The sequence below is a fragment of the Homarus americanus genome, unplaced genomic scaffold, assembly GCF_018991925.1.
Source record: "Homarus americanus isolate GMGI-L3 unplaced genomic scaffold, GMGI_Hamer_2.0 scaffold39155, whole genome shotgun sequence".
Taxonomy (NCBI): Eukaryota; Metazoa; Arthropoda; class Malacostraca; order Decapoda; family Nephropidae; genus Homarus; species Homarus americanus.
Window position 1 is genome coordinate 12,040,835 of NW_024737042.1, and position 13,632 is coordinate 12,054,466.

General features: G+C 38.7%; 1 protein-coding gene across 1 annotated transcript in view; it reads right to left on the bottom strand.

The window, feature by feature from the left end:
- The window catches only part of LOC121872799, a 58,429-nt gene extending 45,269 nt beyond the window's left edge, over positions 1-13,160 (bottom strand). Inside the window, exons 1-3 of the mRNA XM_042375856.1 lie at positions 13,153-13,160; positions 12,281-12,292; positions 1,930-2,152 (exon numbers count right to left, since the gene is read on the bottom strand). Of these exons, the coding sequence (XP_042231790.1) occupies positions 1,930-2,152; positions 12,281-12,283 (226 nt within the window). The 5' untranslated portion in view covers positions 12,284-12,292; positions 13,153-13,160. The remainder of the gene's footprint in view (positions 1-1,929; positions 2,153-12,280; positions 12,293-13,152) is intronic.
- Positions 13,161-13,632: the final 472 nt, after the last annotated feature.

Here is a 13,632-nt window from a genome sequence, read left to right on the forward strand (position 1 = left end):
CTAATTACAATGAATCTTATTGGAACCGTGTAGACATCAAGCACTAGGCAGGCGTTTTTTTTTAAACAAGTTTTGCGTTAAAATTACCTTCTACATCAGCAAAATGTTGTTATTTTTTAGAAATAACTCAATAGTAACACAGAGACCTATTATGGGAGAGGAGTTGACGGTGTTGACCTTTAAGGAAGTTTTAATCAATGAAACTGTAGACAAGAACATAAGAACATGAGAACATAAAAATGGAGGAAACTGCAGCGGGCCTATTGACCCATACTGGGCAGTCCCGTTCATACCCAACCCCTATTGCTCATATAAGCATCCAACCTATGTTTGAAGCTATCCAGTGTATTCCAGTTAATGATGATATTTGGTAACTTGTTCCATTCATCCACTACTCTGTTTCCAAACCAGTGTTTACCTATTTCACGCCGAAATCAAAATTTTTCTAATTTAAAACCATTGTTACGAGTTCGCTCCTGGTTGGATAGTTTGAGTACCTTTGTAATGTCCCCTTTGTTTAACCCTGACTTCCATTTATACACCTCTATCATGTCGCCCCTCACTCTGCGTCTCTCGAGGGAGTGCAAATTAAGATACTTTAACCTGTCTCTGTATTCAAGGTTCCTAATGCCCGGGATTAGTCTTGTCATTCTCCTCTGGATTCTTTCCAATGATTCTATATCCATTCTGCAATACGGTGACCAGAACTGAACTGCGTAATCCAGGTGAGGTCTCACAAGCGCTAGATATAATTTTAAGATGACCTCGCTAGTCTTGTAACTAACACTACTTTGTATGAACCCAAGTACTTTATTAGCCTTGTTACGAGCAAAAACACATTGTTTACTTGGCTTAAGATTCCTACTTATCATTACTCCTAAATCTCTCTCGCAGTCGGATTCCACAATGGCATCGTTGATCATCTGGTAACTGGTTTCCCTGTTTATATCTCCTATACTGAGTACTTTACATTTGTCCACATTGAATTTCATCTGCCATTTTTCTGACCATTCGAAATTTTTTTTTAGATCTTCCTGTAGTTTTGCAGCGTCCTCGTCAGATTTAATTACACGTCCTATTTTAGTGTCATCAGCAAATTTACTTATGTTGCTGTCTATGCCGATATCTATGTCGTTAATGTATATAATAAATAATAATGATCCAAGTACTGAGCCTTGGGGAACTCCACTAGTGACGTTGCTTCAATGCGATTTAGTGCCGTTTATGCTCACTCGCTGTTTCCTGTCCCGTAACCACGCCCTAATCCATTTAAGGATATTACCTTTGATGCCATGCGCTTCTACCTTTCTAATTAGTCTTTCGTGGGGGGGGACTCTATCGAAGGCTTTGCTAAAGTCAAGATATACCACATCATAATTTTGGTAACAAAATGTCTCCCTAAATTATTAGTAAATGGAGGGAAATGTGACGGCCATTACTTGGTATTTCAATGTTATGATGTCCTTATGCTTCACAGTAAAAAATTTTCCTCTTTTAATATTTTTATAATATTCTTCTTCATTTATTAACTCATTTATTTTTCTTCGGTGATCCATTGTGTTTGTCTGTTTAATAATTATTTATCTGTCTGTCTACACCTGTTGGTCTTTATATATAACGTTTCCTCCCCCTTCTAGTAGTTTTATTTTTCTCAGCTAAATTTCATTTCTATCTTTGCCTAACTGTCTCATTTTTGTTTTGTTTATCTTTTCTCTTGATATTATTGTCTGCTTTCATCTCCCATTTCCAGTCATTATCTATCTTTCTCTCTCAGCGCACGTGTCCATCTCTCACCTCACACATACCTGGCAGATCCATCTCTCCCCTCACACATACCTGGCAGATCCATCTCTCCCCTCACACATACCTGGCACATCCATCTCTCCTCTCACATGTATCTGGCAGATCCATCTCTAACTTCACACGTACCTGGCAGACCAATCTCTCCCTTGGGTCCTCTCATCCCAGATGGTCCGGGTACCCCTGGCAGGCCGGGCGGTCCTTGAGGCCCGGTCTGTCCAGGCAGGCCCCGATCGCCCCGGTCTCCGTCCTGGCCTGACTGGCCGGATTCTCCTCTGGGTCCTACTGGTCCCTCGGGGCCTGGAGGACAGGAGGCGCGCGTCCGACTGCAGAACTCTTGGATGGCGTTGTACTGTGGGTGGAGAAAGGAAATAGAAGGAGGAGCGTTAGTTAAAAACCCACCAAGTAACTTATTCTACTAATCTAGAATAATTGCTTTATGTTGCTAGTTGTTGACGCGCAGTAATGCATTATAACATCACCCCCCGATTCTGCTCTTGACACAAAATATCCTTCAGTAATATCAAGAAATACGGTCATTTTGGCTGTCTAAAAGCGGCCAAAACATTAGATTCTAATGTTAATGAAGACGGGTTCAAAAATATATAAAACAAATAAGCTTAGATTTAGTATATACGTAGAACACGTGCATCAGGACACATGGGAAACTATTGTTATTGTCTGATCATGCTATTATAGTCAGCTAACTTATGTGGACAACTGTAGTGTCAGCATCACGTCTATCAACAGTATATCATTATGATCAGCTGGGTGAAAGCCTTACACTTCATCCGTCATCCTTGCAACAACACAATCACAGTACAGTAGTAAGAAAAAATATCACTGCCCGCAGTTCAGTTTCACAGAACTCTACAACAAGTTTATATACACCAGTACAGTACTTGTTGAGGTCTTGTGGTTTCACCGAAATCTCGTATCAGTTATGTTGTCATTTTGTACGTTTTAGATTACAACTGAAATTAAAATATTAAATTTTTAGTCAGTTACAATTGATTAGTAATTACTTGACAAATAACAAATAAAATCAATTACAAATACCAAGTGCCTGGTTTTAACACAGTTCAACATAGCTTGTAATTTACTGACAGAACATAATAACACAAGTTTCTTATAAATAACTTTTAATCTGATCATTCTGAGGATAATTTATATTACGTACCAAAATCCGTATGTATAAAACGACTAAGTCACATGAATTAATCATAATACATTAAAACAATATTTGAATGTTTAAAGCATAAAATTGCCTTCGTTTGGGCATGAATCACCAGAAAAAAAATTATAATTTTACTTACATGAAAATATAAAAGAAGAAATTTCATATCCAACTTTTATTTCACGCATTTGGTAAAGCTAAAATTCTAATGGGAATAATTTATTTCAATTTTTGTTTTGTATTTGCAGGACAAACTTGTGATAAATTTTTAGGTTTGGTATTTGACGGCCTAAACCAGCTGTACAGCAGTTGTGTGGGGGTTAAGATTATGGGGAGATTAGCAAAAGTAAGTTGAATTTTTTTTCTCCTCTCCCCACCGCTTGACCGCAGGAGGGTGCTAACATTATGTTTCAAAGGCTCATGTATATCAAAATCAAGAAATGATATGCAACATTTGCATGAATACAGTTTGTGTGTAATATTTACATCACGTACACAAAAATAAAGTGCTTATACAGCGGTGCAGTCAGCAAAAAGTATCAAGACCCCATCGTCCGGTAGAATAAAACATGAACAATAACATCAGACGGATTGATGTATCGGACAGATTGCTACAGTTGTGGAAATGTGTTTCTACACCCCTTGTGGTAACCAGTGTCTCCAAACGGCCATCCTATATGACCTATACCTATAGCAAACCTATCCACCAATCACGTCCGTCGTTACACAACCAATACCCATGCATTCATACTTAGTGATACTACTACTGCGACGTTGCGGCATGGAGACACGGGTTACCACAGGGTTGTAGGAACACAATTCCTCAACTGTTCCTCTGACTATAAAAATCCTTCGTTGTACAAATGTTTTGTGATAATAGTTTATAAAACAATACCACAGTTAATATTTTATGTATTTTTGCATAATGTATTACTTTAACGATGATTAAATATCCATGTTTATGCAACACGGTAGGAGGATTGTTGTAAACCTCGAGATGAGTTGCCATTTCATAAATATTGTGTATAGGAGAAAACCATCAGAAACTAAGAGTAAATTTAACATGAGAGATAGAATGGTTTTATTAAGAGATGTTATTAGGATATCATTATTATTGTTTGGTGAAAATATAACGAAATGAATACGTGTTCCCCGTCACCAAGAGGACAACCGTGAAGCAGTATTGTTGGTCTAGGGTTAGAAGATATCAATATGAAGTCGAGATTTTATTCATCTAATCGATGGTATCAATGAAATACCCTGTAGCATGATTATGCTGACTATACTATAACTAAAAGGTTTGTCTTGTGAGAAAAGTGTGTGTGTGAACTTTACCATATGCTCCAGCTAGTCATTTTTCTTTATATAATTCATCTAATAAAATTCTGTAACCCATTATGCATTTAAACATATTAAATAACCTTTTATGTTCTCTACACAACCAAGGTAACATCACATACATTATACGTAGAGACAAAATAGTATTGGAATTATCGCGGAATTCAATTATATTAACACTGCTGTTGTTATAATGGTATTACCACATTTCAACAACGAAGGTCGTTAAACATGTAACAAGGTTAGTAATACACTGGTCAAACAACAATAGACCTCTATCATTACCAGGAATACTTTTTTAAGTCTTCGCCCAATGTTTCAGGTTGTCACGCTCGGCAGGGGTACAGATACTTTTTTGTTGACTGTATATTTGCAGGGTGTATTTCTTTTCCTTTAATAGGCAGTAGGCAGCTATCAAACAGGGAGGTACTACCGCCTGAGAAGGTATTGAAAGCATAATGTGATGTCTAATGGTAGACCCTGCTGCCATATGGCATCACAAACATTGTGACCAAGTTCCAGGTTGCTGGTCTGACTTTCTGCCTCATTTACACACAATTGCGGTGTTTCAAGTGTTTCTCTTACTAGTGACAACACAACATACATACAGTAGATCATTTCTCACTCTTGATATTTTATATTATTTATGGCTCTTTATTATTATTATTATTATTATTATTATTATTATTATTATTATTATTATTATTATTATTATTATTATTATTATTATTATTATTATTATTATTATTATTATTATTATTATTATTATTATTATTATTATTATTATTATTATTATTATTATTATTATTATTATTATTATTATTATTATTATTATTATTATTATTATTATTATTATTATTATTATTATTATTATTATTATTATTATTATTATTATTATTATTATTATTATTATTATTATTATTATTATTATTATTATTATTATTATTATTATTATTATTATTATTAATTATTATTATTATTATTATTATTATTATTTTTTTACTTTCGCCTCCCAGGCCTTGATGTAGGTTATTAAAAATGACCTGTGCCCGGGTGGGTTAATGCCCGTAAAAAAAGTGTTACTCTGAACTATACTAACTGTATTTGACATAATGGATGCCATGATGTAGTCTAAACAAACAAACAAATGTAATCGCAAAAGGAATCAATTACTTGGCATAGTAAAATTAATTGTAATAAAATTCTTATTATGCCAACCGTAATTGTAATTTCATTTATCAATGAACACAAAGTAATTATAATTAATTAAAATGGAGAGGTAACTGGCTAGGACTGTCACAAAACATCGGTCGGCCATTTTAGTGTTATACTTGAAGTTGACGAAAATCAAGTGAATTCGTTTGGTGGTAAATCAATGTTGTACCTTGAGTTCAATGTAATTGTTTTGCTTAATTTTGTTTGTTTGAATTAAAGATTCTACAAGACTATTGAAACTTGGTAAAGAAAAACCATAGTTTTATAGATTTAATAAAATTCAGCTTCATTTGTGCTAGTCAGTGTCAATTGTTTAGCGACGTATAGACGTGGCTGTGTCAGTACCATAAGGGTGGTGGAAGGTCCGCTGTGGTCTGATGACATATTCTTACTTGTATTGCCATTGGAGATTACCATTCGGGGATTTATTGTGTATGTTATGTATGTGAACCTATTTCCAGGACAACACATTGGGCATGCGAGATAGTGTGTACAAAAGACTAAGGGGGACAAAACAACTCATCAGCTATGGAGAAGTGGAACAGTATAGCTATGTGGCATCCTCTCACTGACATGTTTCAAGTGTTTTACCTGAACACTGGGAGACAACAACACGCAATATGCATCGGTCGCTGACAGCAGAGGCCAACCTGGGCTGTGGATTCCCAGTCGGTGATTCTACAGGTATTTTGCATTTGTATTGCTATTTCGGTGACCTGTGTGAACTTGGAAACAATCTGTGAGGCCGAACATCTTGTGTGCATCAGCCCTGTAGCGACATTCTAGCAGACCTTAAAGCAGGTTGTGCCGACAGAAAACAGTACACGATGGGAACTCACACTTGCTACTGTAGAACCTAAGTTACTGCTTATTAATAGGTTAATTTGGAGAGTTTGTCTGAAAATTTATTGTTTTCCTTTTAGATCACTGCCAAAATACTATTTTCATGGTTTATGTGGTCAGTCATGGGAAATGCGACGCTAACAATGTGTTAGCGCTAATTCATCAATTAATTTGAACTAATAATTGGTTTGGCTACTTAAGTCTACACCGTAAACAACTGAGGCAGCACCAACTGCAAGTTTTAACCTGTTTGTCAGACCGTATATACTGTACATGATTCTACATATAGCAAAACAATTCGTTGCCTTTTACAGACGGAGCGCAGTTGCTGTTCCAGTGTAGAGTACTGTATGTTTTGCGCTTGTTACTGACCAGTCATATTGTCTCAACTAAGTGATGACATCCCTGTGTTTCAAAGAATGACGCCACAGTACTATTTCAATGATATTCATTTTTGTTCAGTAATTTTATAATTTTTTTCAGTTTGTATAATATAAGGAATCAATACAGATGTATAATTTTAATAATGTTTATTAATTTTTTCATTGGTTTGTTTTGCTTATAATATGAAAGGAAATTAACGGCAAAATTAGCGTTAGCGAGAGTGACTAACTTTTGAAGTGTTTAACCATAGCGACGCTAAATTTCATGGTAGTTGGAGGGCACAGCAGTGGTCGTGGTCTCTTATTATAGAGGACATGGAACTACGTAAGTTGATTCTTGTGTGATTCCCAACCACTAAGGATTAATATTTGAATTGAACTTCTTCGTCCCACTGTTATTCGTTATTTTTTTCTTGTACATTCCTTTCATGTTACGTGTGGAGTGAAATGTGTGTTGGATAGTGTATGTTGAACAATGGACCAACAGCGTGTATACTTCCCTTGGTATATACTATTCTTAGGTCCTACTTCATTCTCCACTAGTTTCTATAATATAATTTACCTTTAAAGTTGATTTTTTATTGTATTTTCGTTATCTTGGATCAATGTTAATGTTGGAGAGACGAGAGACAATTGCTAGGGCTTGGAACACTGATCTTTACTGAACACAACGTCAGCTTTTCTTGACAGCCAGACAGACTGTACAACATTCATACGAGGAGGTAGCCCAGTCCTTCGCTCGTCCAGAGTTGAACGCTAACACTAATAATTTAGATACATATTCTTATTTCCGTTTCGGGATCTTATATAACTAGAATAATTATTTTTTTTATGTAAAATTATTTGGTAATTAAAATGGCGGGAATAATCTCAGTCACGAAAAACAAAATAAAATATAATTAATATTTTTGGGATGAGGAAACTATGTTGTAATACCTTTATTCACATTTCTTCACAATATTATATAAGTCCGTGGAGACAAAAAAGTAAGTAGTAACGTCGACTATTCCAAATATTTAGAAACAAATACCCAGCAGATTATTTTCCAGAAACACATTTCCAATTGTTGCTGGAGATGTCTTGAATCATTTCTGTGGAAACATTATCGAAATAGTGAGATACGTCTAACCATAAGGATATCAATAATAAACTGGCGCCTTGGGACACATTACAGCATGTTAACATATACGGGATTTAAATATGGAAGTAACCCACTATCCTTAATGAAAGACAAAATCAATAAAAACAATGAACATCACCATTAATAACGACAAAAACAAACACACTTCCAGTCATTCCTGGACGAGGTAAAATTACCCGTAAGATTCTGCTTCATAATAAACAGCAGTGGTCATCTTTTTTGAGTAGTGTATATTTTACCTTCCTATGAAAGGTTCCCACGACTGTAAGACCCGAGAGGCTCTTATTGACACTGTAAAAGGAAATATCGTATTTTGAATTTATCCCATACAGTAATCCTCTTTTCGTGGTTGATCAGGTTTGCATCTGTAGTAGAGAGTTTTTCCTCTTGATTTTCTTTTCTGTTGTGAACATTGTAAATAAAACGACATGTAGTGTTTCTAAATCACAAAAAAAAAGATTATTTTGATAATTATATGAATCATTTCCTGAGAGCTTATCCTATACACCATCTGCCCCTTGATGTGTGGTACAACACTACACCAGCTGCCCCTTGATGTCTGGTACAACATTACACCAGCTGCCACTTGATGTCTGGTACAACACCACACTAACGGCCCGGTACAACACCACACCAGTTGCCTCTGATGACTGGTGGTGTTACATAAGGTGGCTCGCTCTTGGTGTGAATATCAAGAGACATTCCTATGTTGACCATCTTCTCCTTCCTCCTCAGTACATCATCAGGTCCACCACTCTGTACTAACACACACACACAGAAATACATTAATTATTACTTGGAATATGTAAACAAACACTCGTCAAGGTGTCTTTAGTTGTTTACACATAACATAATTTCAGCTTATGTGTGTGTGTGTGTGTGTGTGTCCAGGAAGTTACTTAGTGCTGGTAGCGCATTCATAATTTAAACATGTATATTCTGTGCAGGTAGGATGTACAGTTTATAGCAGCGAGATGCAGTAATTCCTGATATCTGTATTTAATGAATTAGTAAGATAATCACAATATCTGTATCCAGTCAACATGCAAGATATGTTTACAATGATGTCATGTTTCATTGTTATTATAGAGCAGTTCAGGTTCACACAACATTCAGCCCAAATTCTCGACTCACGCAGGCAAGTCTCTCGAGGACGACCATAAAGAACAACTGAGGCGAGAAGACTTAAGTCAGCTATTATATGCTACATCTTTAATGTACAAATGCATTCATTCATATTTCGAAAATTCCAGCGTCAACTTAAACTTATAATGATACTACTACTACTACTACTACTACTACTACTACTACTACTACTACCACCTCCCCCAATACCCACACCTTCGCCACTATTTTATTACCTTAATATTAAATATCCTTTTACAAAAATAGCTACCCTAGCTGAGTTAGTTAAGGAGACTGATCCAGGTAACCCAACAACAAACAGTCTGACAGGCTATTAGTGTACAAAGAAAGAGGGTCGGGAGGGGGTTAAGGTTCTTACATTAAAGGGGTATGAAATGGTACGTTCATTAATCCTTAAATCTCTAACGATATACATTTATTTCTTATCTCATCTTTTATATAATGACCGTAAGAAATTTTATCTCCTGCACAATACACTTCTTATTTAATCATGAGACTTAATATTTAAAGCATTTCACATTATAATATTTTATGGCATTTACATTTATGAGAATTATATTATAGATATATATATAAGGTATCCCGGCAGGCGAGTCATTATTACCAGAATGCCAAGCAATTTCCCCAGTCTATTGTTTAGGGGAAAATTGTCGGTAAAAAGTATTCAGTTATTAAAAAGTGTGTCAACATAATTCACTACAACAGGACCAGCTGACGTTATGTGTGTGTGTGTGTGTGTGTGTGTGTGTGTGTGTGTGTGTGCTGTAATTGTGTGTGTATGTTGTAAGTGTGTGTGTGTGTGTGTGTCACACAGGGTGGTGAAATGCGTCTAGAGTGGCAGCATTATGCTAGTGTTATAGTGCAAGCACTGCTTGCTCCCTCTCGCTTTCAGCTGCCGCCGCTGGCTAACCCTCGTGGCAAACAGGGAAGCAACTTGCATAAGTCTTCCCCTGCCAGTACACAGCCTCCTCATCATCAAAACTCATGATGTGCCTCCTCCTGGCAACACACGGTAACTGGGTGCCTCGTGGGCACAGGCTAAATCAACAGGGGATATTGGAGCAGCAGTGGGCCCCAGAGGGACGGCGCATTGGCCCACTGTCATGTGGACATGTCCTGGCGCCTACCAACCACAGCCCCGCTGCCTTACAAATTAACCTTGGCAGGTATAAGGCTACGGGAGTAAACCCCTAGCGAAAAATCTGCAGTGGAGCCCCGTATCAGGCAGAACATGCTTACAGAGCTCCAACATAACCCCAACGGCGGTGTAGGTGGAAGAGGTGACCACCATGGAAACCCAACGACTACACAGGTGGACGAAGGTAATGCCCAATGGACAGGCTACTAAGGCGAAACCCAACAAACTGGGCTATCGGCAGTCCATTGCGACTCTCCCTATCCCCAGTCGTTGCGACACTTGCACCACTAGATCAGGAAAAATGAAAGCCAAGATGTGTGGTTGCAACCTACGCTCCTGCCTCACCACATAAATCAACTCACGAGCAGCCATCGTCCAAATTCATCATACCTCTCATCATCATCCAAACCTCTATACCCCCAAAAGTCCTATAACGACAGACGAGTGGTGACGATGACAGGCAGAGATGACTGCCGGGAGTCTCTAGTCACAACTCTGCACATGGGCGGCATAGATAAGATGGTCGTTTATGCACTGGGATCAGCAGTGCAATCCGGTCCTGTCTATGCGACTGAGCCGCCCTATCTCGGAGTCACTCTGCTCACCCCACATGGGGAGGGGGCTAGAAAAGGTGCCCTTAACATAGCCAGCCTAAAAAAAAAACCTGACTGGGCAGCCGCACCCAGTAAGGTTATCCTAATGCAGTAGGAAACATAATCATAATCATAGATCAAAGCAAAAACAAATTATACAAATTCTAATGGTTGCTGCATGGAATGTCTGGACCCTTTTGGATACTGGCATAAATGAGCATCCTGAAAGAAGAACCATTCTTGTGGCAAACAGAGCTCTCTATGTATAACATCTTTTATACTATTCTTTTTTATGGTCCGTACTCTTGAAATCAAATTTCATTATCCTCTTCTCATTTCAAGACAAGTTGCAACACATATCATTCCTTACCACATCACCTTTAGTCCGTACAAGTACCCTCTTGGCGAACCGGATTACACCTTTACCTCCTTCAGTCCTTACACTTCTCTATCACGGAACTCCCTTTCCTCTCACATTCTTCCATCAAAATACAACTCGCAGGTTTCGAAATGTACAGTGTATACCATCTAACATACAGGTAAACAAACATACTTTCACCTTACTTATACACGGTTTACGAGGCAAATCCAGTGTATATATGAGTCACTCAGTCAGTAACATTAACCCTTCAGGGGCCACACTGTTCTGAGCACCTGCCTTAGTCCACCAAAATGTAAAAAAAAATGATGTATGTATGTATGTACCTGTGGTGTAATGGTCAGCATTCTCGCCTCGCAAGCGAACGGACCCGGGTTCGACCCCCGGGCAGGGTGAAACTGTTGGCAAGTTTCTTTAAGCGTTTGCCACTGTCTACCCAGCAGTAATTGGGAACCTGGATGTTAATCGATTTGCGGATCGTATTCCGCTTGGTGTAAATTGTGTTGCAGTGCTGTTGTGTGAGACAGGTGGAGGTGTGAGACAGGTGGAAGTGTGAGACAGGTGGAGGTGTGAGACAGGTGGAGGTGTGAGACAGGTGGGGATGTGAGACAGGTGGGGGTGTGAGACAGGTGGGGGTGTGAGACAGGTGGAGGTGTGGGACAGGTGGAGGTGTGAGGCAGGTGGAGGTGTGAGACAATTGGAGGTGTGAAACAGGTGATGTGAGACAGGTGGAGGTGAGACAGGTGGGGGTGTGGGGACAGGTGGAAGTGTGTGATGTGGGACAGGTGGAGGTGTGGGGCAGGTGGAGGTGTGGAGACAGTGTGAAACAGGTGATGTGAGACAGGTGTGAGGCAGGTGGAGGTGTGAGGCAGGTGGAGGTGTGGGACAATTGGAGGTGTGAAACAGGTGATGTGGGGGGGAAGGTGTGAGACAGGTGGAGGTGGAGACAATTGGAGGTGTGGAAACAGGTGATGTGAGACAGGTGGAGGTGTGAGACAGGTGGAGGTGTGAGGCAGGTGGAGGTGTGAGACAGGTGGAGGTGTGAGACAATTGGGGGTGTGAGACAGGAGGTGTGAGACAGGTGGAGGTGTGAGGCAGTTCAAGGTGAGACAGTTCCAGATACTCACCATGCTTTTGTCCTTGTAAGCAGTGAAAGGGAAAATCGATCATATTAATTGGCTTTAATATCTATCAGGGGTGAGGGGGGGGGGATGTTGGGCTAAGGGAAGTAATTTTCCCATAAAATTAAAAGTTCTTACGTCACTATGGGAGGGGTTCGTTATTATTATTATTGTTATTATTATTATTATTATTATTATTATTATTATTATTATTATTATTATTATTATTATTATTATCATTTTCTTTTCTTTGCCATCAATATTTTTCATGAACCAAGTAGTAACATTCCGTAATTCGCTATATGTTGTAAAATTATTAACTCAATCACCACAGCCAATAATACTCTTTACTAACTCACCATAACTTCAAATAAACTTAACTAACTCACCATAACTTCAAATAAACTTAACTAACTCGCCACAACTTCAAATCACCTCAAAAATATCATCAAGAAACCAATGAACTACGTCAATCACTGCTAATCACAACACACTGCCGTCACCTACGTCATCATTTACGTCATCATTTACGTCATCACCTACGTCATCACCTACGTCATCACCCACACTACTAAGGTGAGTCATGTTAACATTTGTGTTGTTTCTCTGATTCATTATATGTTGTTTCAACACATTCATTCCTCACAAGTTGCTATAATTGACACCACCTTCGGACTAACTGCCACTCGGGATATCTGACACTCAAGACTCTCTGACACTCGGGACTAACTGACACGCAGGACTACCTGATACTAGGGACTACCTAGTACTTGCGACTATCTGATACTCGGAATTACTTGATACTTAGGACTACCTGACACTTAAAACTACCGAACACTTGGGACCACGCATACCGACAACAATGTTAGGGTACCTACCACAGGCTTGTCCTGGAAAGCGTGAGGGAGAGAGAAAAATAATAGTCAGGTTTAATATATTATTAAATAATTAATGTACGCACCAACACCCTTCCGCCTCTCACTTCCTCTTCCCTCAGGAACCATACCACCACAACACCACCACAACCACCAGTAGTGTAGTGGTTGTGGTGGAGGTACACACTATATATCTGTTCCCTCATACCACCACATCATCACCACAACCACCAGTAGTGTAGTGGTTGTGGTGGAGGTACACACTATATATCTGTCCCCTCATACCACCACTACAGCCACCAGTAGTGTAGTGGTTGTGGTGGAGGTACACACTATATATCTGTCCCCTCATACCACCACAACAGCCACCAGTAGTGTAGTGGTTGTGGTGGAGGTACACACTATATATCCGTTCACTCATACCACCACAACAGCCACCAGTAGTGTAGTGATTGTGGTGGAGGTACACACTATATATCTGTC